The 13,014-nt window shown below is 43.6% G+C and overlaps 1 protein-coding gene across 3 annotated transcripts in view; it reads right to left on the bottom strand.

Moving 5' to 3' along the window:
• Positions 1–8,281: 8,281 nt before the first annotated feature.
• The window catches only part of LOC138246110 (ketosamine-3-kinase-like), a 161,754-nt gene continuing 157,021 nt past the window's right edge, over positions 8,282–13,014 (bottom strand). For all 3 annotated transcript variants that reach the window (XM_069200354.1, XM_069200353.1, XM_069200355.1), the window contains exon 6: positions 8,282–11,276. In XM_069200354.1, coding sequence (XP_069056455.1) covers positions 10,938–11,276 — 339 coding nt within the window. In that variant the 3' untranslated portion in view covers positions 8,282–10,937. The remainder of the gene's footprint in view (positions 11,277–13,014) is intronic.

Genomic DNA, 13,014 nt, shown 5'->3' with positions numbered 1-13,014 from the left:
ACTTCTTTTCTTAGTTCATTTGCTTCTTTACACAAAGCGTGAACCCCAAAAAAAGGTATCGGAGCACCACACAGGCACGGAGAGATTAAGTGATTTCCGCAGAAAATCTGGATGTCGTGCCTCCAGCTGAGATTCGAACTCTGATTGCAACAGCACTCACCAGTCCCCCCAGGGTTGAAGCAGGGACCCACTCTGGTGCTCCCTTTTGTTGCAGAGGTTGGCGCTTGCAGAGACCCCTCTGAAGCCATATCAAAGATATTTGTTCAACCGAGCACGCAGGAAGAGTGAGCTGCACACCTCGCTGCTGTGTGCCTGGCTTCGCTTGTTTTCATTTTGCATCGCTTTCCAAGCTCTATATTCACCCCTCTCATCTCGTCTGTATTTGTTACTGTTTGCCCGGTACACCCTCCGATCTCTATCCTGTTGCTGCTTGCCATTGCTACAGATCCCACCTCCCTAACCCCATCACTTCTTTTATGCTTTTCCCTTTTTGTACATGTATGTATTCAGATGCATGGTTTATGTAGGGTGTGCGTTGTGCTTTAGGGCGCACCGGTGCCCGCAGCATCAGCACAACAGCTGCAGCGCATGCGCATTAATGCCCAACTTGCCTTTCACCGATCGTTTTGCAGGCTCTATATTCCAACCTCTCATCCTGTCCATATTTTTTGATGTTTGCCCTGTCCTCATTTAAATCTCCCTTCCATCACTGCTTGCCGTAGCTACAGATTCCACCTCCCCGACCACATCACTGCTTTTGTGCTTTTCCCTTTTTAGGGTCGAGCCTGCGTTGCATGCGCTCGCGCATGCGTATCGCAGCGAGACGCTTTAGTATTTAGAAAAGGGCTCGGAGCCCTGTCAACTTCACATCAGTGTTTTTTATTGGTTCGTGGGCTTGCCAAATAAAATCTGCTTGCTTTCATTAGTCGAAGGCACGCATACGTCAAGCCTTTTCCGGTAGCTAGCCCTCCTCGAGCGCAGCGACCAAGTACAGAAAACATGCAAGGCTCGCTGTTTTCCATCGGGCTCGTGGACTTCTTTTTCTCTAATTTACGAGCGCCATCTCGCTTGGCAGAAGTCGAGCGCTTTACATAGTTAATTTCACTTTTTCGGGTTATATACATAAATGCACTTTTGCCCGATAGGTGAAAAGTCGGGTTAGGAGTTTACAACGCGATCAGCTCTAACATGAGCAAACGCGAGACCCGTTGCATTGTAAATGCTTGTTGTAAATGAATTTGTTCAGATGCATGGTTTATGCAGGGTGTGCGTGCTGCTTTAGTGCCCTCAGCCTCCGCACAACAGCTGCAGCACATGCACATTCATGCCCGACATGCCTTTCACTGACGTGCGTTAGGTCCTGGTGGGCTAAGGATAAACTGGTGAGAGTGTTTCTGAAGTTTGGGCAACTGGCTTAATGCCCATTTTCATCCATACTGGCATAGGATAACTGTGCAGCGCCGCTTCCCCTGCTCTGCCCTTTGTGGGAAGTCACACCCCAGGCACCTGTGCCCCAGAATCATTTAGCGCCCCACCACTGTAGCACACTAAGCAGCACTGCTTCCACAAGCCCTGCCCTGGTTGGGCTCACCATCGGATGCTAACTGCTCTCTGTGAGTCTCTCTCCTCCGGCCACGAGGCCACCCTGTCTCCTAGGGCCGTGCTGCCCCCTCGCGCCCTGGTACATTGCACTGAAGCCAAACCTACTGGATGAATCCATGCTGTAGCTTGTGCCCGTACTCAGCTCTTTCCAAAACGTGTTTTCACAGTGCACAGAACAACATTATGATGCCCCATGACCAATTTCGTACAGAAGCACTCTCCAATTGATACATCATCTTTTATGACTACAAAAGTTAAGAGTGCCAAGGTGAAAATGGGCTTGGAAACAAGGTGCAATGCACCTGCTGCTCATGTAATCGCTCCAGTACCTTTGGGTCTAGTTCCTACAATATATGAAAAAAAATGCTTTTGGAGACCCCAACACTGTATTTGTCCCTTCAAGGTATTGCCTATTTAATAAAGCATTTTGTTCTGCACTGAACACGCATCAATCACCATGCATAGAGGAACTTTCACCCAGCACTCACACTTATCAACCTTCGTTTATGCACCTGTCACCCTGCACAGAGAGCACTCCCACCATTCTCCCTGCACTCGTACACTGCTTCCACACCTCTTAATTTATTAGTAATCCCAGATGCGAAAACCTAATGCATTTACCAGTGCTCGTTAGCAATTGTCAACTGTTAGCAATCCCTTCCATTCTGGGGGCAATACAACCTTCATAAAGGCTAATTTCTGATATACAGAGCACTTCTTAAAACTTGGCACACCAAATGATGCGTAGTAAATGAACAGCGGCAAACACGCATCCTCTTATAAAATGTGTTTACTTTGGCAGTGGCTGGCTCAACTAGCCTGGTGGGGCGCACACAGCTTTCACTACAGTGACTGTACAAGAAGTGGGAAAGAGTACAATATTCCACACAGAGCCTCCCTCCCTTCTACCAGCATTACCGAGCTGTTTTTGCACGCCAAGGCCTCTTGCCCTCTCTGATGACAACGGAGCACATCTCCAGCACAAGTTCTAGAGCTGCTCAACCCAGAGGAGCTTTTGGGTCACGGTCACTGACACTTCTACTGTTGTCACGGGCGGCAGCAATCTTCAGACATGGCAATTTGCAGCTTAGGCTTCTTCAAGCATACCAAAAAAATAAACTCAGCTAGCTTTCTAAATGTGGCTTTTTTGCTTGCTAAATGCTTGATTACATCGAAATGGGAAGCAGGTGCGCCCCCTTTCGCAGACGCATGATGGGGCCCAACAGTGTCCCGAAAAGGGAGGAAGCCAAAGGTCTCAGCAAGCGCCGAATTGGGAGCAGGTGGGCTGACCTACTCTTTAACCTCAAAACGACTGCGAAATGTGACACCTTTCTGCCACAAAACCCATATAGCTGGGCCAAGCTCTTACCCATGGCAATAGTGCACACTAACTAACTGGTTTCAGTATCCTGTTTGAGGGGTGGCTATGTGTTTAGTTGTTATGCTACACTGTCCATTTTATTTAAGAATGGCTATCAGTGTCCTATAATCAATGCCAATACATTTAGTGTTTGCTAAAAGTTTCTTTCTGAAATGCAAATGAAAAAAAAAAAAAAAACTTGAATGCCTTACAGGCTGGAAATCTTTTAAATACATGTTTCTTGATATGATTTCACACAAAGGAAGAAGGTTTAGCATCGAGGGAAGGTTGACAACATGAATATACACTTTCTATGTCACTGTACCAGGTTGAGGTACAAGATTTCATTTAGTAGGTTAAGTCTACTTTCACAATAAAACACTATGTGAGCACTCCAAAGCTAGCCCATTAATGAGATTTGTTCAGATTTAGCGATAATACGGGTTGCCAAAAAGGTCAATATTTTCAAGGTAACCCATAGATGATGTTTTTTGTTTTTATAGTAGAACTCTCACCCACATTATTACATTCAGATGGTCTCAACCTCTATAGTAGAGGGAGTTCTTGACATGTTGTTCTCGAGAAGGGATCTATGAGGCCGGTAGTTAAAATTTCCTTCAGGAATAGTCTATGTTTGACATTTTAATTATAGGATCCCTTGACAAGTTTAAAAACAAGAGTTGGTTGCTAGTGGATTGATTTAGTCCACCGCATCCATAAATCTGGTCTACGTGTTTATGCCAGTATTTTCACCAGGGTTTCTTCAGGATCAACATAAATCCATGTGGCATTTCAAATGAAGGAAACACTATGCAGGAATTCCTTTTATAGTCTATTTTTGCTATTCAGTCAGACATTCATTTATGCATGCATACATACATAAAAACGTATTAGTATTTCCAGGTCGGTATTTTCTATTTTCTCTGGGCAAGAAGTTGACGCATAGAGGTCTAGAGACAGACAGACAGACCTTGCAGTCACACAGAAATCAAAGGTAACCATTGGCTGTTCACCTAAATTCACCTCTAGCCCCTACTTTTCATCATTATACACTTTACCCGGCCATTCAAAATTATATAATTATTGTATGAATTTATTATAAAAATAAATAAAAGCAACATCATTTTTTTCAGATTATGAGTGATGCTTATTTTAGTATCAATTGATAATTAGGCCAATACATCAGACAGGCGTTTTGATTGTTTCAGGAGTGGGCAGTTGCATCAAGATTAACTGAAAAGGGGAAAGACTGAAGGAAGAATAGGAAATCATTTCCAGCTTTCACTCCTAAGCTGCTTTTGATTTCTTTTGCTGAAACTTGGCGGCACAGTGACTAAGAGCAAAGATCACAGAAACCTTTGCATTACTCTATTTAACCAGACCCGTACCAAAATGTATGCACTGCTCAGGTGATGCGTCTCTAAATATAGATACCACCCTTGATAAAGCACCTTATTCCCTAGAAGCTTCAAATTAAATCAACTCTAGACTCAACTAAAGAATGAACAAGTAATAACAGAACGCAATCATTCACAAGTAATTTTTGAGGACCCAAGATGCATAACTGAATATGTATGGTACTTAGACAAGTCATTGTTTAATAGATATATTTATATATAACTGCAGAGTGGGAATGGGCGATCTGACTGAAATACAGTTTATATTAAAAGAATATAATGGGAATTGTGTTTTGGGCAATGAAAGAGATTGGGAGACCCTGTGATGGCCTTAATGGCAGTAGATAAACACATTAGTCTGGGCTATGTTAATCTCTAAAAGCGTTATCAGGAATTCCATGGTTCTGAATCATGAAGTTGGATAACTGGGCAATCAGGCAGGACCAGAAATATGAGATGCTGTGACAGGTTGTGAGAAATTGGGTTGTTGGTTGACTGGGGTGTGAGCTCTGGACAAGAACAAGCAAACCTCAAATTAACCTATGCGCACCCTCTGGTAGCTCTGCACAGAGCAGCCAGGCTTAACTTGAAGGCCATGTGTAAAGTATTTGTGCAACACTTTGAAACAGTAATACAGTGAAAACACAAAAAGGATCCCACACCAAATTAATTAAGTATTACTTCATTGAATAAATAAAACAAGGCCAAAATGACAAAAATCCAATAAGTAGAACTTGAGTTATGAATTTTTAAAGAATAAACTGTAAAATAGCAATTAAAAGCCAAAAGCGCCAACTGGGGATTTCTGATCCCACCAGACCACAACAAAGTCAAAAGTTCAGGCTGACCGCGATGGAGCACGGGTTGGCTAGAGGGACCCAGTTAGGCCTGCTGAACCAAAGTAGCTTAAATCCTGGTTGTTGAAGCGTTGTGTTGGTTCAGAACCAAGCAGTAGAGGGGATGCAGCAATGTTCTCAATGTAGCAGCGGCGCTGCGTCGGTTCCAAGATGTAGTGAGGCTGCAGTGTGAGTTCCTGATGAGTCGACATCGAGGACGCGTTGGACAGTCGAGGCGATGCGTCGGTTCCGATGAGCATAGAGGCTGCAATGCAGAGTTTCGTCATTGAGGCTACTGCCAACAGGGATACAAGGAACTTGTGCCAAGAAAAGTGATGCAGTGTCGGTTCCGAAGGCAACCCTCTGGTTTCAAGCTGCGAGGTACAGCAGTGATGTGATTCTAGCTGCATCAGTTCCAACCCATGTAGTAGAGATGATATATCGATTTTTTTCACGAAACAGCAGAGATTCGTCGATTCTGCTCCCGCAGCAGAGGATGCGTTGGTTCAGCAGAAGCAAACACCTTCCAAGGGTCCAGGACTGGGATGGCACCACTTGGCAGGGCAGACTCACAGATGGCAAAGTCCAGGAGCAGGATGGGTGGAAGTCTGTGATGTCCATGAGACTTCAGATCAGGAGTCCAGCCAGCTAGCCCTTGGAGTCACTCAGGATTCTCAGGTGGAGAGATTCAGGTCCAGTCCGTCTCACTCACAGGCAAAAAGGCAGCAAGCACAGGTCAGCACAGCTAATAGCAGTCCAGCAGAATGGCAGGCATTCAGCAACACAGCAGTCCTTCTTCCTGGCAGGTCCAGAAGTGTACTGAAGTGATAGTGTCAGAGGTCCAGCAGTTATACTCAGGTAAGCCTTTGAAGTGGAGGAGACTTTAGAGACATGCCATTGAAGTGCACAGAGTCCCTGCCCTGGCTCTAGACGCACTACAGGGAGTTATGCAGCCCTTTGTGTGTGGACAGGACACAGCTATTCAGGTGTAAGTGAGGCCGTGCCCAGCACCTCCCTCCCATACTGCTGAGGATGGCTTATTAAGGCCCATCATGTCACACCTAAGCTCCCATTGTGTGTGGCTGTTTAGGAGGAATACCCAAAGTCTAGCTGTCTCCCCTCCCACATATGTGGCCAGAGAGAGATAAAAGGCACCAAATGGTTAAAGTAAGAAAATGTCAACTTTTGAAATTCTAACTACCGGGAGCCTGGCCTGAGCCCCTGCTGACTCCACTGAGCAGTGCTCGTGGCTGGTCCAGAGGTATAGGCAGTGGTCTGGTTAATGCTCTGCTGGGGTGGCAGAAGCCAGGAAGCATCCCTTAAGAGGCAGTGAGGAGGATGTCTCCCACTCTGAGGATACCAAGCTCTGCACTGCTGACAGACTGCCAGGTTCGGAGTGGAGGCGAGTTTGGGCCCGGCGTGGATCTGATGTTGGGCCGTGGGTGTTCATAGCCCCCACCTGCAGCATGGGCCTCCTCGGGCACGGTGCGCCCCTTAGGATGTCGCCAGGTGCGGTCTTGATAATCAAAACCCTCTCTCTATAATGGATGAATACATACCTGTCCTATGAGCGCCTGGCTAAACATTGTCTAAGGAGAAAGTGAGTTTAGCTGCCTACTTCCTCCCTGGTCCCCACCATCATAAGTCAGACCTTCCTCCACAAAAAAACAGATCTTGTCCCCACCTTTTGATCTTGTGGAGACCTGCCTACTGCAACCTGGACAGTGCTTTGGCATAGTCCCTCATTACCTCCCAGGGGAGCGCTCCCTCCTCCACTTGGGAGTCTGGAGGTGGAGTGGCTGAACTGCATCGGGGAGTGATTTATTACTGGCAGTGCCCCGGCAGGCCCATAGAGGCCTCAGCAGATCGTATCTCCCACTGTGCTGTATCACTAAAGGCAGTGGAGGCTGCTTCGCCATTGACTCCTACCCAGGGGGTCATGAACACTTGGACTTTGGAACCCACTCTGCTCCTAGTTTTCCCTCCTCGACTGCTCGTGTTGCCCCATCAAGGGAAAGGGGGTCATGGTAGAGGGGCTGCACTATTCAAAGTCTACTATTTGCTTGGCCCCTGACTGGGAGTAGCCCTGATACCCTCCCTACTCCCTAATCATTTTCTCTGCATCCTGAAGGAGGACTATATTCCACAAGGAACATACTGGCTGCCTCCAAGTGTGGACCGTCCATCCTCTGGCCAACATGGGCAAAGATAAACCCACAGCCTCCCCCTCCCAGTCTAAGATGGACAGCAATGCACGGGAACTGAACAAGAAACTGCCAGACAGAGACTCTAACTTGATGTCACCTGTATCCTCAGAACTACCATATATTCTCCAGGCAATTCAGGGGTCTAGAGAAGCTCTTGAGACAAAGATTGGGAAGGTCGGAGTTGAGGTCAGCCTGCTATGCCAGGGCTTTCAATCTGTCACAGGCCGAATCAATAAGATGGAAGAGTGTGTCTCTACCTTGGAGGACGACTCCTCAGACCTCAAATCCAAAGTGGCTGCCCTGATGGCGAAGGTCCACACCCTGGAGACCAGAGCAGAAAATTCAGAGAATCGCTCCCGGCAAAGCAAGCTCCGATTGGTGGGCTTATCTGAGGGGGTCGAGTCCCCCCATCTGACTGTCTTCATAGAGACTTGGCTTTGATCTTGGATGCCAGATGCGTCACTATCAGAGTGCTTTGTGGTTGAACGGGCACATCAAGCATTGACGCCGCATTCCCAGGGCTCCGCCATGACCACTGATCATCAAAATCCTCAATTTCCACGACTGAGATGCAGTCGTCAAAGAGGCCAGATGCCACAACCAACTTACCAAGGCCTGGCCCTGCGACCACCCACCCTCGTGCGTGGGTGAGGGCTGTGCGCTGTGGTGGTTGGATTAACATATAGTAATGAAAATTACTTTATGTTAAAAAAAACATAGAAATTCACTGAAAAAAACAAAGGTACAGGGACGCCATAATTAAGAGATAGAATTTTTTAAAACAAAAATTCACTTAAAAAACATTGGCTATAGGGACGACACAGCTAGGCTCACATTTTACATGTGTTAGAGGGAAATCTGTTAACAAAATGAGACAGATCAATTTGACACAATAATATAGGTTTAATCGATTTTCAGCTGGGAACAACAGGCAGTCTCAACATAGAGGCCATGACTGAAGTTCAAAGTTCTGGTTCAAACACCAGTAGCATTTATACTGTAAAAACCAAAAAAAACTGTGGTGAAGAGTTCACCATTGACGTAAGCAACTACAAGCAGTACAGATAAGATAATGAGGTGCTTCTGGAAAGAAGCACATGCACTTGTTGGCCTCATGGGTGGGTAAGTTACACTGACGTCATTCACCATATCTATCTTTCTGCACAACAAGAGATTATATGTTGCGTGCTGCTCATGGTAGCCCTACCTTGCAAATACTTATCTGACCCTTTACACAATTCCCCTTAACACGATATGAATGACTTGTGGTTTTTAGGACCCCTGTGCTAAGGAAGGATACACCCTTCTGTTCCACCCTGTTCATGCTGAGTGAACATTATGAAAGCAACAGTTGGTGCAGCTTTAAAGAAAAACTCTCATTCTAATGTGGCTGGGGCCTCTTGTGTGTTTCAGCACAGCTAACTTAACAATGCAGCATGTATATATGTTTCCTAACTAATAAGTGTTTGTTTGTCTTAAATATGACCTGCCTTTTCTATTGAACCCACAGTCTGTCTTTTTTTAACATGTCATGTGTTAAGCCTTTCACTACTTACATTGGTTTACAACTATCTAGCCTAAAATGCTTGTATTGGGATTTGGGAATTTATGTTTGTTTGTATGTGATGTATTCCTATTCTTCCTACATCACATGTGTAAAACCATAGAAATTCACCTGTTATAGTTATTTCAAGTAACTATAACTTGTGCCCTATGATAACTATAACTTGCACCTTGAGGAGAGCCTCATTTTCACACTTTTGTGAAATTTTATCGCCCTGGGGCTGTACCTATAATCACTCATGAGTTCTTAGGAGAACTATGGAAACCAATTCTCAGAGCATGTGAAAGGTGTGTGAAGCACAGACGTACTGTAAAAATCTTGTTGTTTTAGATCAGGGGTCTCAAAGCTTTTGTGTAAAGAGACTGTGTGCTACTTAGATTAGAAGTGATGTAATAGGGGCCACATCATTACATCATGGACACCATATGCAACATTACCAGCAGTGATCAACTCAGTACATCAGGCAGTGTTGTCAGCGGTAATTTAAAAAAGTCTCTGTCAATTTGTAATGCCTCTACAAAGCAATACATGTCAGCCATGGCTGTAGTGCCCCTGGCACGAAAGTAATAATATTAGTACTAAATGTACCCTCATGATTTATCACTCAAAATGCCACCCATATTTCCTCTCATTCCTTTTATCCCTGAAACTGAGAGCTCTTGTTTCTAGGAGTTGTTAGTATTACCTGATTACTAACGCCCCACATTCCTCATACAAAGGTACTCCCAAAAGGTAGGCATTTCTAAGAGCTAGGGTACATGGCACCATTCAACTTGACTCTTATTTAACTCTAGGCGTTACATAGGTTTACTAAATATGTTTTGATTACATGACTTTATAAACACGGTAAATACATTTGTGCATAGAGAGACACTAATGAAGACATCTAAATAAACAGCCTTACCCAACTGCACCAAAATACAGAGTTTTCACCTTTGTGTTAAAACAAACTAACTGTGTAATTTGGGATTCTATTAAACATTAGACTACTGTTACACTATATAAGAGGGTTACATAATACCTTCCTAAATCAGTTTACCTTTACACTATATAAAAGGGTTATATTGTGCCTCCCTACATCAGTTTGAACGCTCAGCATTATATGCACCAATCCATGCTTACTAGGATTGTTACACTTACTCCACTGAAACAAACAGGTAAACATATTTACATGAGAATTCTACTCAGTATTACATCTAATAACTTCACAAACCATAGGTGTCATACTTTTGAGATTGCTCATTGATTGTTAGAGCATGAGCACATATCATGAGTTTTATTTGCAAGTGCAAAACCCAGATAATGGTCTAACCAAAGTGGAAACAGGCGTAATCATTCAGGTACAGTCAACACTCAATTGTGTACATTATGCAATGTCTACAAGAGCAGGATAGTTTTATTTAACATCAGTAAGACCTTGAATTAACACATGGGTCTGCAAAGCTCAAGGAGATGTCATAAGTCACACACACAACCCAATCCCCTGACCTCTACAACACATACCCACCTTAGAAGCACTTAATCAAAACATAATTCCTCAAATCGATGCAAGCCTTATTCCTAAGCCAACGTATTTGTTTGAACCAGAATCTTTTACTTGGACCACGTGGCCATAGAATATTATTACACACATTTTTCTAACAATTCCACAGATCTTGCACAGACAACACTATTTATTACTTCACTCTTAAAGGCCTTCTTGTCTTCTGTGTTTTTACAGTTTTTACCAAAACCAAATGATTGTTTCCACAGCCAGTCTACTGCTTGGGCTTAACATATGCAAGTTAATAAACCAAAGTGTACATTTATGAATAGTCATTTTAATTCTAGGATGATTCAGAATTATTAAATTATACATTTGGGTGAGGTTTATATGCTACCTTTGGAAGAAGAGGTGTAACTAAAGTGACACAAAATTAGTTGTGATTTTCGAATAGCACTGATGTATTCCACAAAGGATGTTCCCTTCATTCATTTGATGAGGTTCTTCATAGTGTTTAGGGAAGAACCTCGATAACCTGTTCCAAAATGATTCCAGTGGTTCAGATAATGAAAGAGCTGGTAGAGTTTCTGCCGTTTGTTGAATCCATCAGCTTTGGGAAGCTTCTCATGGTATGCAGTATAGAAGGAGCTGGAAAATCCCCCAAACATGCTTGCAATTCCCAACTCGAACTCCGAATGGCCATAGAAACATGCAGGATCGAAGATCACTGGCCCAGACTGGTCTTCAGCTGCGTTTCCTCCCCAGAGGTCTCCATGAAGAAGGGCCGGATGAATCTTGATATCTCTGAAAAGCTCTGGGATCTTTAACTAACAAAGAGAAATAAAGGATACAAAACAGAATGTTTTCATCTGTACACATTACACATGGGATAATAAGAAATAAGCAAAACGAATGCTTCACCCAAGAAAGAGAAAGGAGAAATGTGTGTAAGGGGCCATATGTTGAACCTCCAATTACAAACTGTTGGAACAATAAAGAGGGCCGCACCCTCGGCACAGATGAAGTCACGCATACTTGTGCAGTTGCATTCCAAACCTAGCAATCGTAACAGACAAAAAACATACCAAACTGTGACTCACAACACCCTGCTCCTGTTGGCATAGCTCTCCCACCATCAACCAGGAGCACTTAATCCCTAATACTTTGTCTAGCGGACTGTGAACATAAAGGGGTATGTAAGACTGTGGTGTTTTTTTTTTAATACGTCCCTTTTCTCCTGATCTGGCTTTTCTCCTCCGTCCCCCGCTGTTGCAGCCTCTTATTATCAGAGGATAGGAATTTCTCTAATGTCATGTAATGGGAAACACTTGTCAGCTAACTAATCATCTGAAAAACTGAAACTGTAACTTACTGGGAAAATAACATTTGAATACATTTTCTCTTCACAAGTTTAAAAAGCAACCAGGGGAAATGTGTGCATCCCTGCATGTTCTTATAGTAATGGTAACATGTTTCTGTCTACATTTATTATGGCTGGGTCTGTGTCAGAGCCGTGTGGAATAACAGAGTTCCTCGCCGTACTGAGCACCCTTCCATAACAAGCATTGTCAAAACAAACAGGTCTAGGTTTAATGTACAAAGTGTGCAGCATTAGCACATTACAGCGAGACACACAGGAAGGAGCCAGCAGACACAACAGAAAGGGCTACTGTTGTGAAGTAGTCCTTCATGCAGTTGAATGCAAGCACTCGTGGAGGCTGATTGATTTGCCCCAACAGCCAATAGCATTAAGTCAGAGATTAAATATTCGATTTGGCTGAAGCAAGGTGCGAGTGCCAAAGCCTCAAGCCAATAGATAATAGAGGCGAGCTGAAAAAAGCCAATGGCTGAGAGGATGACATTCCAAGCAAATACTGTTAGCAAGGAGGTCTGTTTGACAGATGCAATGTCAAAACCCATATCTATAGGTCACTCAACATTTGGTTCCACGAGGAGGTGGTCTAACATGGTCCTTAAATGTGAGAACTTGTGGATTAAAAAGGAGTGACAGGTACAATTGATACCATATTAATATATGTGCGCCATAGAACCCCTCTGTGCTATCTGGAAGCATTACGGATAAATACAGAACTGTGGTTAGAGATTTGCACAGTATGTTCATTACATAAAAAAAATTAAAATATCCTAATGTTAATGCAACATCAAAAAGGATCTCTTAATCCATATTACTTCCAGAGTAGTGCAATCACAGCTATGTATTTTTAAATCTAACCTCATAATTCCTGCTACATAACTATGAAACACATACTTTGTAGTTTTTATTTTTTGTCTTTTGCGTCATGTCTGCTATGACATGCAGGTGCCCTACAGACAAGAAAGGATATTTTTTTTTTTACAGCTAAAGGTTGTATTACTTCAATCTTGAAAGTACAGCAGTTCACCTTTGGTATAGCTGATCACCTGCCCACATGGTCTTAAGTATGTTTGCATGATTACAAAGAAAATCAAGACACTTTTGGAGCAATACTATTAACTGTGAGTGATAAACAAGTACCTTCTAGTTTGAGGGTTCTGGCTGGCGATAGCTGGTTCACGGCAAAAGAC

This window comes from Pleurodeles waltl, chromosome 7, assembly GCF_031143425.1.
Source record: "Pleurodeles waltl isolate 20211129_DDA chromosome 7, aPleWal1.hap1.20221129, whole genome shotgun sequence".
NCBI classification, from domain to species: domain Eukaryota; kingdom Metazoa; phylum Chordata; class Amphibia; order Caudata; family Salamandridae; genus Pleurodeles; species Pleurodeles waltl.
Note: the sequence above shows the minus strand (reverse complement) of the source record. Positions and strands in the feature narration are given on the sequence as shown.